This window comes from Tamandua tetradactyla, chromosome 24 (genome assembly GCF_023851605.1).
Source record: "Tamandua tetradactyla isolate mTamTet1 chromosome 24, mTamTet1.pri, whole genome shotgun sequence".
Lineage (NCBI taxonomy): Eukaryota > Metazoa > Chordata > Mammalia > Pilosa > Myrmecophagidae > Tamandua > Tamandua tetradactyla.
Window position 1 is genome coordinate 1,809,186 of NC_135350.1, and position 14,050 is coordinate 1,823,235.

The 14,050-nt window shown below is 42.1% G+C and overlaps 1 protein-coding gene across 2 annotated transcripts in view; it reads right to left on the minus strand.

The window, feature by feature from the left end:
* Positions 1–14,050, minus strand: part of SYNPO2 (synaptopodin 2) — a 200,522-nt gene that overhangs the window by 20,039 nt on the left and 166,433 nt on the right. For both annotated transcript variants that reach the window (XM_077142440.1, XM_077142439.1), the window contains exons 3-4: positions 11,941–12,758; positions 7,177–9,362 (exon numbers count right to left, since the gene is read on the minus strand). In XM_077142440.1, coding sequence (XP_076998555.1) covers positions 7,177–9,362; positions 11,941–12,758 — 3,004 coding nt within the window. The remainder of the gene's footprint in view (positions 1–7,176; positions 9,363–11,940; positions 12,759–14,050) is intronic.

The following is a 14,050-nucleotide window of genomic DNA, read 5'->3' on the forward strand; positions in this document are numbered from 1 at the left end:
TTTGCCTCAGTTTTCTTTCATTAAACCAGGATGGTAAAGGTACCTACTTCATAGTGATTTAATATGTATTGCTTAAGCATTAAAGTAATTCTTTTAAACACTTTGCACCTAGCACCACAGTAAGCCTTCCATACTTTTCACCTTATTAGTATTTCCATAATCTTAAAACAGTAACACTGCAAAAAAAATGAGAAGCTTTTACAATCGACCTAGAAGCCCACACCTTCTCTCCTTGAAATTAGTGACAGGAATGTTCAAAATCCGACTTAGAAACCATTAACACTAGTCCTTCCCAGAGATGTTTTCAAAATAATGAAACAAAGTTTAAAACAAACAAACAAAAAGCTATTTGAAAAAACCTAAGGCATAAAATATCCTGGAGGGGAATTCTTTGACGGAAATAACTGTTGAGAGCTCTGCAACAGGGAAGGTCTGGTGCCTCATGTACATCCAGGATAAATCTAGCTCACCCAGGAGAGTCACCAAAAAACTCCAAGACCCCAGTGATTTACTGTTTAGAGTATAGTTTGAAGCACTTAGCACTTGTGAGTTCCTCAGCATTTTCTGTTTAAAATTATTCTTGTTGAAATGCTTCAAGTTGTTAATGGCTCAGCGGCAAGCCAAGGTGGGTACGGATTCACTACTTAGTTAGGAAGTTCCCTGAATTTACATTTAGTCAGAACGGCATGAAGTCAAGGCGGAGCACTTCCTCTTCTGCTGACTTTGATTTGCTTTATTTTCTGAAATGGCATTCTTCCTCATTCCATATTCCATGAATATTACCCATTTGTCTTGGAATAAAAAAATGAAAGGATTTTGGCAACTCACACAAAAACACTTCCAAATTTATCTTTTTAAGTTTTAGAATAGATGATGTTACTTTTTCAGAGGTCGTTTTTTGCTTCCAACATACCGTCATTGGGTCTGTTTTTATGACCAATCTCATGAAAGTGGAGGTCCCACCTAATGTCACCCATTCTGAACAAAGCTATCTATAAGCATGAACAGACCAGCTCTTGGGGAGTCTCGCTGGGGAGTCTCGTTGGTGAGTTCACTTTAAGCAGGTCTCAGGGGAGTGGGATCCCAGAGTCTAAAATCTAAAGAGACCAGGTTTTGAACATTCCTGTCACTAATTTCAAGGAGAGAAGGTGTGGGCTTCTCGGTCAATTGTAAAAGCTTCTCATTCTTTGCAAAGTGTTATTGTTTTAAGATGATGGAAATACTAATAAGGTGAAAAGTATGGAAGGCTTACTGTGGTGCTAGGTGCTAAGTGCTTCACAAACATTAAGTCTTTATAAGTATTGAAGAATTACTTTAATGCTTAAGCAATACATATTCAATCACTATGAATTAGGTACTGTACCATCCTGGCTTAATGAAAGAAAACTGAGGCAAACCATGTGGTACTGTATCAAGCAAATATCTAGGTGTAACTAGATTTATAAGCTTTTATAAGCTTAGTAATTCTTGGGTAAGTTGTTTAGCCTCTCTGAGGTTGGGATGCCTTGTCTGGAGAATAGGAATAAGAATACATTTTCTTACAGGGTGGAACCACAGCAGGTCTGGTTCAGAGTGCAGGCTCCAGATTGCACCCAGGGTTTGTGTGTCGGGCAAGTCACTCAGCCTCCTTATACCTCAGAATCCCGTCTGCACTCTCTGAAGTGGGGATAATGATGGGATCTATCTCATAAGCACTACTAATTAAAAGAAATAATTTATGAAAGATAAATGGCACAGGTGCAGGGCCCGTAGTTCATGCTCAGTGTCCGCTATTATGATGACGTATGCATTTCACACACCTCCGGCATGAAGCTGGCGTTTAAGATACCCACACCCCTTCACCACCTGCCACCTTTCCCTCATATCCTTTGAGTGGCTGCCACAGTTTCCTTGTCACTCCTTATCCTGGCTCAGACTGTAATGCTTGACTCAGCCTTGAAAACAGATTATTCCTCCAAATAAAAGTCTATCAAACATTCCCTGACGCAGTAAGTGGCTCCTGAGGGTAAAAAAAAAAAAAAAGCAAAACAAAATCAGACAAAACACTCTGCTTTAAGTTATTTACTTCCAAGAAGAAGCTGTTTCTCAGTTTGTCCCTAGAAGGTATGCTTCCTCCCCAGTCAGGGCCGATTGCAATCCTTTTATTTTTTCCATCCCATTAACATTATCAAGGAGCTCCAGAAGCTGGAGCTGTGAAAGCAGGATTCCTCCACGGCACATCTGAATGCTATAATTATTATGAACACTGTTATCACTATTACCAGATAGCAGAAGGGAGTGGGCTGGAAAGTCGGTCCTCTGTAATATTTTAATTAGGGTCCCCAAACTCACGCTTCCCCAGTCATAAAGCACACACAGTTTAGATAAACCTGTCGAGAGTGAGGTCAACAGAAGGAAACATCAAGAGCTTTACATTTAGAACCAAACAATGAAAAATTTTAAAACTATATTTATCAATAACAAACTTATTTAAAACCATAGGACTCTGTAGAAGCCTGACTTTCTCCCCTTAAACTTAAGGTGTACTTTATTAGCTGGCAAACTTTTAATAAAATCAGGTATCAGAGAATGTCTGACAGGATTTGATGTATTTAACTTAAATTTCACTTCCTTTGCCTCTGAAGGGTAAGTTTTGTGATTTACAAATGCCAAGTGATAATTTAGCATACAAAGACATACACCATAGAAACAGATCATTAAAAAAAATTTTTTTAACAGGTCACACCTGATTCTATCAAGGGAAGGACAGTTCTGACTTGGTGGCTCCCTCAGGGGACTATTTTTTATTGGATCAGTACCCCGTAAGATGGTCTGTAAATTTTGAACTTTTTGTTTACAGCCGTAGAGGAAGAAAGAGTCTAGCATCTTTTAGCAGTTTGCCTGGCCTATGAGTCCGATGGGAATTTATTAGCCTTCTGTACAGCATTAGGCCGACCCTGGTGGGAAATCCAGAGAAGAATTCAATTCCACTTTTTCCCAGAATACTTGTTGGCTAAGTCAGCAACACTGTAGGGTTACATGAGTCTTTGGGTCCCCCAGAGCCCAGTGATATGGGGACATGAGACCAAATGAGGGCCAGTGTTTCTGGGAATATGATGATGGTTCTTGAATTTACATATTTTTTTCTCAGGAATTTATAAAAATTTTTAGAGCAAACTCAACAACCCTGATCATAGGAGAGAATGAACACACCCTATCTCTTCCCTCAGAAGCATTCTGCATTTTAGAAAATAGTCATTCCTTATTGATAACCCTGTCTTCAAACACCCTTCCTGCCAGGCTGGTGGTGACACATGAAATAGCAACTGATTTTAGGGACCCTCCCTTAGAACGTGGGTTCCTGCAGGTTCTCTCATTTATAGATGGATGCAATTATCCACAGAAAGGGGCTTTTATTTGAAAGATTAAATCCAAACCCAGACACTAATAACCATGTGTCTTCTTGGGCTCTCCAGAGACTTTTTACCTCAAAATGCCACATAGCCTGAGTGTTTGACATGCCTTTCAGCAGCAAAATGCTCTTCAAAGTTCTTTAACCTCGTAATAGCAAAGAGGGAGTTGTACCCAAATATGTTAGTCCACCCCCTTTAAACATAGACCACTTGTTTTTCACACCTTGGATGTGACTTTTGCTGTCAGGCTAGAATTTAGGCTGTGTGATAATACTTAGCTGTCCTACAGTGCCTACTTCTTGAAAAGAAGTCGGGACTATATGGAATAGTTAAATAACCCTGCCTTACTATGATGAACTACCTGCTACTTGAATCGATTTTCCTATGATTAAAATGAGCTGCTTCTTATGAAGATTAAGTGAAATGATTAATGCAAAAGCTTAATGCATGTTGCCATTAACAGTCATACTAGATATATTTTGAAATATAAAGTTTTTCATGCTCTACAACAATAACCAAAATGTGTTTGATAAAACATATTGCTGGATATTTACGTCCTGTACTATCAATGAATGGCCCAAATGCGAAAGTAATGTTTTTCCCTCTCTCCAAACAGAATATTTATTATTGAAATATTAGAAATAAAACAGTTCTAAGATTAAAGTGGTGACACTCAGATCTCCAATCTTACCAATTCGGTGATCCAAAATATCTACCCATAAGGCTGGAGGGGATGATAAATGCTGTAATTATATTTATATAGCACCTCTCTTCCCAGAATCTCAAGTGTTGTGCAGAGTCATTAAAGCACAACATGCCCGTCACGAGGAAAAGTTTGAGGCATCTTTAAGGGGAAACTATGAGAAAGATTTGCTCAAGGTCCTGCAGTAAGTCAGTGACTGTGCTTACACTTTAGTTTATATTTCAGTGCCTACAAACTGTGCGGTGGATTGTTTGGCATAATGTACATAAGACACCTAACATAAGATAGGTAAACAGTGAATGGTCATTGTTAGTATAGGGATAGGGAAAACTTGACTTCCTAAGTGCTCTACCTATAAATTAAGCTAACAAATGACAAAGAAAGAGGTGAGGTGCCAAAAACTAAACAAAAGCTGCCTCACCAAACCCCTCACGCAGCCAAAAGCCAAGGCCACCCAAGCTGCGGAAAGTGCCAAGTGGAAGGGAAACTGATGCAATGAGTTCTAGCCCTCCCACTAGCTACGCTGACGTCATTTCCATAGCTCCAACCTGAAAGGTGGTACTCATAGCTTCATCTGCATGCAAATACCCAGGGGGCTCCCCTAGGGAAGAAGAGGCAAAGGAATTGCCTATTACTCCAGGGAGCTGGCTCAGTCCTTCTCTCTCCCACTTCCTGATTCCCGCCCCTCTTCTGTAAAGTGGGATAATATGATCCAAGCTGAGACCTACACTGCCGGCTCCCAGTCTAACTTGTACAGGCTTGGCCCACATGCCTGGCATGCCTCTTAGAAACTTTTGGGGAACCCCAAACAGTCCAGGATGACTGGAAGATACAGTCCTATTAATTGTGCCTTTAGTCACCAACCCCAGATAGTGGCTCTGCTAAGATCACCATCTGTCCCACCGGAAATGGACAGAAAACACTTCTCATTCCTACATACCACAAACCACTGGACAACTGGGAATACTTCTGGGTCATTACCATCTTAGTCTGCACTTGAACCGATGCTCTCAAATAGACGATGTGTTCCATCATCTTTCCCCTAATTCATGCCGTTCTTTCAAAACCATGTTAGGAATGCAAAGTTATAAAAATAATTTCCTTCCCTGTTTCACCTTAAGAGGACTTTTTTTTTGGTTGTTTTATTAAAAAACAATGCCAAGTGCACAGCTTTTAATGGATTTCCTTTGCAGGGAAAAAGCAATACACACAAAACAGTTATATAAAGGTTAGACTGCTTTTTAATTTTCCCTGTATTAATCTTTCTAACTGATTTCCCAAAAAGGCAAATAAGAGACGAAGCTACATCCTGTGGTCATAACCCCTCGGTAAACTGCTACCTAAAGCAATGGAAGATTCTACAGAGAAAAAGCAGAAGCATCAGCCCCATTGTCCTACAGCTGACTGAACTGTCCTGCTGGTATGGTATGTGTTTTAGAATATTTTGCAGCTTGCATCTTTACAATGGTTGGAGAAATGAGATACGCTCACAGAAGGGAAATTCAGGTGTTATGGGAAGGCATATAAGAGAACTAAAGAAACGACTTAGATGGGAACAGGAAAGTTTTTTAAAAATACATATATTAAACAGATAAAGAAGATAGTATAATTTTAATAGGATAGTGAAAAACATCGCAGATTGACAGTGACAGCAGAAAAAGAACAGGAATACAGATATTTTCAGAGAATTAAAATGGTACCATGTACCCTCAAACCAGGCAAGTTTTTATGTTAGGTCTCTAAATATATTTCCCATATAGAGTAGATGGTTTTCCTTGGAGCTGTCATAAATTCTTTGTAGTTCTCTACATTAATTCATGTTGAATATTTTCCATGGCTGGTCAGACTCAGACTTAAAATAGATATGGGAAAGGTCTTCAGGTTTACTGTCAGTAACGTTACTAACTTCACAGCCAGCTGGATGATGGCGTGGTGTATGACCCATCCAAATGAACAAGGTAACCTTGCCTGAATCCTCCTGGTCCATCGAATATAAATAACAAAATGAAGGGGTGAGAATAGAATGGAAAGGCACAGTGGGAGAAGCAGTCATCAAAGAACAAAACAAACACAGGAAAAATCTGTTGCAGTCACCCAGAAACGATGCTATCGCTGTGTCCTCCCCACCCCCACAGCCTGCATGCACGTGGGGTTCCTCTTGCTTCACCACCAGCCCCTGCAGTGAGTGACCCTTAGGCCCCAATCATGTGGCTTCCCAAGGTAAAGCAATGCCAGGTGTACCTTTATCTGCATCCTGTTCGCCTTTTGGCACATTGCGTCCGTATTGTACTCTACTGCTTGCCTCAGCTGAGGAAGACAAATTCACGCTTTCATGGGCAATTGGAGAAGGACTCAGTTCCTTAGCAAGTGGGGAAGGAGGATGGGACTCACTCTCTAAGGAGAACTGTCCTTCTTTCCATCTCTGAAATGAGCTGATATATGTAAAAAACACCCGGCAACAAGCCTAACAAATAATAGGTGCTCAGGAATTGTTAATATGCTGACCTGTGTGCGTTCTAACACTTCTGAGGGTACCTTCAAACAGGGAGCTGAGAGGAACAGACCACAGCTGATCCCTGTACTCAGTAAATCACATCTTTCCTCAACACTAGTAATAGAGACAAAGCACTACTTAAAAAAGAAATCTCAGTCAGCTCATGTTATATTTTCACTACATTTGAACCTTTCCACTATAGGAGCACAGCTGTTATGTGATAAAAAAGCTGTGTCCTAATATTTGAGAGCACTGATCGTTGTCATTCTTATAGCTAAAGCATAAATCCTAAGAATCCTGCTTACTTAATATAATGGCATATATCTATCGTGGGGTGCTCCTGAATTTTTTAAGTGTGCAAAGAAGATAAGTGTATTTCCAATCTATCTGAGTTCGCTTTTGACTCATTGAAAATATTCTGTTCCTTGGACCCAGATCGGGAGGTGGCAAATCTGAAATTAAGTAAGTTGAGGACTTGCTAGGCATTCCTGGGGAGTCAAGTAACACTGCAAACAATGCATTTCAAGGCAAGTGGACACTCAGCTTGAGCTACAAGATCACTCTTCTACAACAGACGGTTTCCACACCTGAACTGTGATACCGCTCTTCTTGGCTGAGAACTTCGGCCTTGGTGCCACAAAATACGACGATGAGACTGATTCTTGCTTTGGAGAGGTGGGAGTGCCCGCAGGCATGGGGGATGCACTCACTGGCAAGGTGGCCTCTGCAAAGAAGGAAGGCTGAGAGGTATAGGCTGGTACCGAGTAGACGGACGAAGCCTGCATGCTAGTGGGCGAGCCAGCATTCACCGGCCGGGGAGGAAGGGTTTGCTTCAAGGCCGGTACCGAACTGATCTTCACTGATGACTTTTGGGGGAGGACATTCTTTGCTTCAGGAGGTTGGAAAGTGAACAGGGATGCATTGAGCTGATATGGTTGGTGCTTCATGACATCCAAAGCATTGAGGGGTTTCTTGCCCTTTTTCTTGCTTGGTTTGGAGGCCTGTGGACCCGACGGCTGAGACTTGACAGCGGCCAGTGGGTAGGAGGGAGAGTGGATGGGATTGTAGGCCACGGGCGGAGGGGCTCGGATGTTGGAGGAGAACTTCCAACTGGCCGGCAGGGATGGAGACGGAGACTGAGCCCGAGCGGCGTGGGCCTGCACCGTGTCTGAATCCACCACGTACTTCTCCATTCTGGACTGCCTTTTAGCAAAGAGCTGGGCTCCTTTCCCACTCATTCCCGGAAGCTCACTGGATGGTGCCCCTGCACCGGAATGAGCAGCATTGACTGTTGGTGTGGGAGCTACCGGCTTGGCTGTGTAATTCTGACTGGCAACTGCCGCTTGTGGTCCTTTGAAGGGACCGGCCAGATGCAGTGCACTCGTAGGCCGGGCAGCAGGCGAAGAAGGCTGAGCTATTTTGATCGATGAGACCACGGTGCCCTGGGACAGGTGTGACGTGGGGAAAGCAGGAGGTTGGGTTGGAGCCCCTCCTGGAGACCAGACTGGAGAAACGGGAGTTACCGGTTGGGAGGCTGAGGACTTGACTCCAGGTTTTGGAGCAACAGGAGGTGGGGTCTTTTGCTTAGCAGAGGGGCTTTGCATGAAATTACAAGCCTCTGCGCCTAAGCTGAGGTAGTCTTCTTCGGGTCCAGAATCACCTCCAGCTCCAGTGCCCCGTTTGCCTTCTGAAGTTTGAAGAAGTGACAAGAGTTCAGGGTTGGGGCTTACTTTGGGCTCTTTAAAGGTGAACATGGGTTTTGTCGTGCTTCTTCTCTTGGCCTCCTGCAAGATGCCTGTTCTTTTCGCCGGCACCGCGATCCTCTCATCGCGGGACGCTATTCGCTCGGAAGAATCACAGAAGGCTGGCTGGGCCCACGGGGCAGGCTGGGGCCACGGGGGGGGCTGTGCTGGGCCAGCTGTTGGGCTGGACACCCCTCTGGAGAAAGCATCAGGAGGAGGAGGGGTGACCGCAGAGTAAGGTGGAGGTGCGGGGAAGTCAGCGATGGGACTTGTCACATTTCGGGTTGGGGAGAAGGGGTCTGCCGGCTGGTGCACGGCCCCCGGGAAGGGTTTTGCCGTTCTGTTCACAGGGATCATCCTTTGGGCCTCTGCTGTCTCAGGCACCCCACTGAAGCCGTTCTGTTGCAGCGCGTGGGCAACCCTGTGACTCACCTCTACGTAGCTTCTGTTCACAGAGCCCTGCACTCTCACCGACTCTTCTTCTTTCCTTTGGTAAGAAGTCACGGTCCTCAGGCCAGCTGTCTGCACGGCATCTGGTTCTGGGCCTGGCATCCCACCCCCTCTCTCCTCCTCTTTTTGGGCGCTGATCTGATCCATCCTCTCCCTCCTCTTGGCAAACATAAGGGCCCCCTTGCCTGTGGTGTCCGGCAACAGCTCCATCTTGTCGTCCCTGCTCAGTTTCTTTTCAATGTCCACGAGTCCAGAATCCCAGTCAAAGTTCACAACTCGTGCGCTGTCGTCAATGTCAGACAGTAACTCTTCATCCACCTCTGACTCACTCGTGCCCAGAAACGCTACTTCACATGTGTCCTCTCCGTCGCCCTCTTCCTCGCCCTCTGCCTCTCGCTCAAGCTCTCCAGTACCGTAGCTGACCAAGGTGTATTTTCTGGCCCTCCGACGTCTCTTCTTAAACATCAACACCCCCTTGGAGTTGGGGTTGGGAGCTTCTGTTAGAAGGAGGGCAATGCTTTTGCATTTAGATTTTGCCTCTTTCACCTGCTTTTCTGACAGGCTTTCACTTCTCCTGAGCCCTAGAGAAGGTGAAAAATAGAGATTGAGTGGATGAGTTCAAGGCAGACTCTGCAACAAACCAGAACTTCCTAATTAAGTATTCTTCTTCTCTGCTATGACTCTTTCCCTCTATCTTGGGGAAAAATGAATATGTTAAAAACGTTCTGGGCGGGCCATGGTGGCTCAGCAGGCAAGAATGCTCGCCTGCCATGCCAGAGGACCTGGGTTCGATTCCTGGTGCCTGCCCATGTTAAAAAAAAAAAACAAAAAATGTTCTGACATTTGGATATTGAATTCTGAAAGGACCCAACACACTTCTCTTTTTTATTTCTTTTTAAAATGTATACTGCTATAATATTACGCAATAACACATATAAGAACATGTAACGCCCTGTTTCATTTATTCATGTAAACACTTTTTATATGCACATATTAGAATATATGCTTTGTCTGTTTGTTTCCCTATGGCATCGTTACAGTTTAATGATAAAAATTGGCTAGAAAATGTCAGTTAATAGGATGTAATTAAAATTAAAAAGGAAATAATTCAAGGGCATAATATTCTCAGAAAAATAAGTGAAGCCATACCTTGTATTTCTATATTGAAAAAATAAAATGTAAATATAAATCTGTTTTCAAACATCGTAAAAAGGGAGGGGTTTCAGGAAAATTTTTATTTACTTAATTGTGTCAATGTAATGAATTTAGATATTTAGGTGCATTCACAGCTACTGAATTAATATAAGTTCAAACACTGAATTAATATTTTAGGATACCAAATCTATAATTATTAATAGTTCAGAATACTAGATTATTGTGAAATTTATAAGAAATTTTAGCTACAAAGGTGTCTAGAGAAATTTGTTTGTAAATATATTCCCATTTGGGAAATATAATACAAACTTGAATGCAGCAAGCATAAGCATAATTCTTGGTCAAATTTTAAAAATATTTGAACAATGACCCTTTTAACTAACTGTAAATACTGATGCAGAAATTAAATCATCTAAAACTAGAATTCAACAGTTTTAAAAATATCACATTAATGTTTACAATTTTACTTTATAATTATTGTTATAAAAAATGAATTGGTGGCAAATGAATTCATAGCATCAATTAATTATGATCATGTTTTCATGATAATTCAAATGAACATGATCTGCAAACAATTTTGAATTTCTCAAAATAGCTAAAGAGCAGTTCAGAAAAAAAGTTTTGAACATTGTAAGATTGAAAATGAGCTCTTTTTGTCACAGGTTAAAAAAAAAAGTCAGACTTAATGGTTAACTTTCAAAAGAAAATATAACCAGAGAAAGAATTTCTATAAAAGAGTTGCAGACATTCACTGATGATCAAATGCTGTATAGACAATAAACTGAAAAGTGCAGTCATTACCAAAGCAATTCCTTTTTGACTGGTGTTATACAACTTATTATAAAATTGACAGTCACAGTTGCACAGTTGTTGCTAACTTCACTGCCAACATGTAAAGTATGTGAATGCTGTCTTAATACTCTTGTTTAATATGCTATAAATGTGAAGATGGCATACAGATGCTTAAAGTATAAGGAATGGCTAACAGCACTTGCCAATAAAGCTACAAATGGTTATGCTAAAAATATGCTTTGAAAGGAATAACAATAGATTAGAGGAAATATTACACTACTTTGAATAGCCCTAGTTCCTTGCTGGTGTGTATCGTTCATATATTCAAGTACCTTTGCTGGTCAGCCTTTACATCCTCAAATGAAATTCCTACATTTGGAAAAAATAAATAAACATGAAAGAAAACAAACAAGCAGAAAATCATAAAACTTAATGGCAATCCTTATTCTTATTCTCCTTTCTGTCCTTATTCCCTTGGGCAAGACAAGAAATGCCACAAAAAGCGCAATGTAAATATATTTTATGTGTGGGGCATTTAAATGTGCCTCCACATGGATCTGGAGCCTGACTTCTGTGTCTAGAAGGTAGATGAAACGCTTTTCAGTCCAGTGGGGACTTACAGAACAGGAGGATCACGTAACTGCTCAATATTGCACATGCCCTTGTCTGTCAAACTCGCTTCTGCAAGCATCATCAAGCAGCACAATGATTCTTTTTTTCTTTCAAAACTAGGATCTGCTTTTAATATCAGTGGTGGAGCCTGGAGTTTATAGACACCTCTTGGTAGCAGACTCAATCGTTTTTGACATTTAAAGTCAGAGTCCACATGACTTCAAAAAAAAAAAAATCTCTTGTGTTGTAAAGTGAAATATAGTAAGATTCTAAAAACAAATAAAAAATGATACTGACAAGTCATTTTCTTTACCAGCTCCTACACCTTTGGGAGTAGAAAAGAGGTGCATCGAAAACATTTGAATCTATAAGAAAGTTCAGAATATACTGCCTCCAACTTAAAAATTAGTATCCCCCCACTATTTCAAGTTTGTCGTTTTGTCATGTCATTAAAATGGATTTTTTAAAAAAGGCAATAAGAAATATAAGAAATATCTTAAAAAGAAAAATAAAATCCATGCAGGCAAAGCAGCAGCAAAATTGTCCTAAACTACGAAGCCCCTTCTGACAACCCAACCCCTGACCCAGGGCAGGACTTACTCGCGTGCCTCGCTCGGTGCTTGGTAGGTCTGCTCTGATCCCTTTCCGAGTGCGACTCTTCTCCCTGCCCTGTGCCTTCTGATGAGACTGCAAAGGATACCAGAGAAGGAGGTGCCTCTGACTGCCCTCCTTCCGCGGGAGAATCCGCACACCCCTTTCCAGCCTGCAGCCTGCACCCTGCCGTCTTCTGCCTGTCAGAGCAGTCCAGGATCACTTCCACTCGGGGCAGTCCCACGTCTCCTGCTGCCTTTCCCTGGCTCCCTCTCAGCTCCCTGCTGCTGGAGAGCCGGATGATCTTGCTGGATCTCCGGGAAGGTTCCCTTTGCTCATCAGCGGGGACTGAATTGATGTGGACAGTCCCGTCGTGTTGTAAGTTAGAGCCTGGCACAAGAGACTTAGATCTTTCAGCTCCGAAGAGAGCCAGGACAGGGACACTCGTGTCCTCGGGTCTCTCCCGAGGAAGGGAAAGTTGCAGCTCAACCACGGTGCCTGGCCGCCCCGCCTCTGCCTCCTCCTTTACGAGGCCCTGGTCTGTGAAGCATATGCTGCGGGAGGCCGGCACTTGGGGAGCCATTTGATAACTCAGGCCTGTCTCTCCTTCTTCTTTTCTAGCCCCCGAACAGTCGGGACCGCTTCCCTGGTCCTCGGGGCGGGGAGCTCCGCTCCTGAGTGAAGCGATGTAGAGCTCTCTGCACTGTGTCTTTGCAGCTGGCCGAATCTGCAGGGTGGTGCTTTCCACGGACCCCTCGTGCGGGAGATGCTCATGGTTTTTATGTTCCGTTCCAGTGATCAAAGTCTCATTTATTCCACTGGATGGTCTGCACACAGAAAAATAACCCCAGACAGTTAAATCAGAGGGTTTTACACCTGCCAAAGAATTTCTGACACTTTTATGATGTCTAATGCATGACACAGTCGAAATATTTCCTCCAAAATATCAACTACAACATATTTGAAAGCAGACACTGGCAACACGTTCTTCTTATCATTTAAAGGTCTCCCAAATACACTTTTCCTTAAAGCACCATAAAATGTTTACAGGCGACTATGAAACCTACATCCATCCTAAATTCAGTTTTTACTCCCAAAAAGCATGGGTTACGGCTCCATGATATCTTTTATCTGTAAATTATTTGGATTTTTTTTTTTTAAAAAACCCCACATTTGCTATCATGTAGCAAAGCATTACTGTCGATGTCTTACACACGGACTTTTTCAGTTTTGGCCGGAACATTGTGAAGTCATCTAATCATATTCAGCATCTTCATAGCAATCTTAGTTTACAGATAATTCAAGTTATCCTTTCAGAGGCTGTACTTTCTTGAAAGGAATGAAATAGAAGCTGTTTTTGAAGCTCCAGTGAGTATGTGTTTTGTAATAAGTGGACCCCAGCCGAGTACTCTTGTGTAAAGAGAAATCCTTTCCATGATGCAATGATTCATTAAGTCACGGAGTATTTATAATCTGAGATGTCTCCCTATCTCTTATTTGAACCTCTCTTGGAACATTTTCCTCATAGGATATCCGAAGTCTCCCCTACGCTGAGGAGGCCAGGGCTGTTCACCAGAGTCCTTTGATTTTGACCTTAACCCTTCTCAGTTTGGTTTTGCAAACTTGGCTTTGGGAGAAGAGGAAATGTCAATTTAGGGAGTAAACAACTTTCCAAAACTCTAATTTAAACTCTAAATGCTTTTTGGAAGGAAGTGTCATTCACAGGACAGCTGTGGGAAATGCCTGCATCTCTCACATTAGTTTAAGTTTCTTTAAGGAACAGCAGTGACTCCCTCTGCCTCTTTACTTCTTCTTTAAAATGCACCCTGACCAATGCAGGAATCGTCAGTTACAGGGAGCCAGCCCCCTACTTGTTCTTCTCAGAGGGATTTACCTTGGAATTTAGGTGTTAGAATTTCAGACCAATTTTCAAAATATTTACTCCTAACTTTGCTTTTGACTGTATTTGGCTAAACAAAACAAAACAAAAAAACCCTAACAAACAAAATCCAGCTTTCTCTATGCAAGTAATCTGTAAAGCTTCCTGGTAATTATAGTATTCTAAAAACATCGGAGCTATGCCATAAAGCATAGGCGGTGTCAGCAAATTAGATCTTTC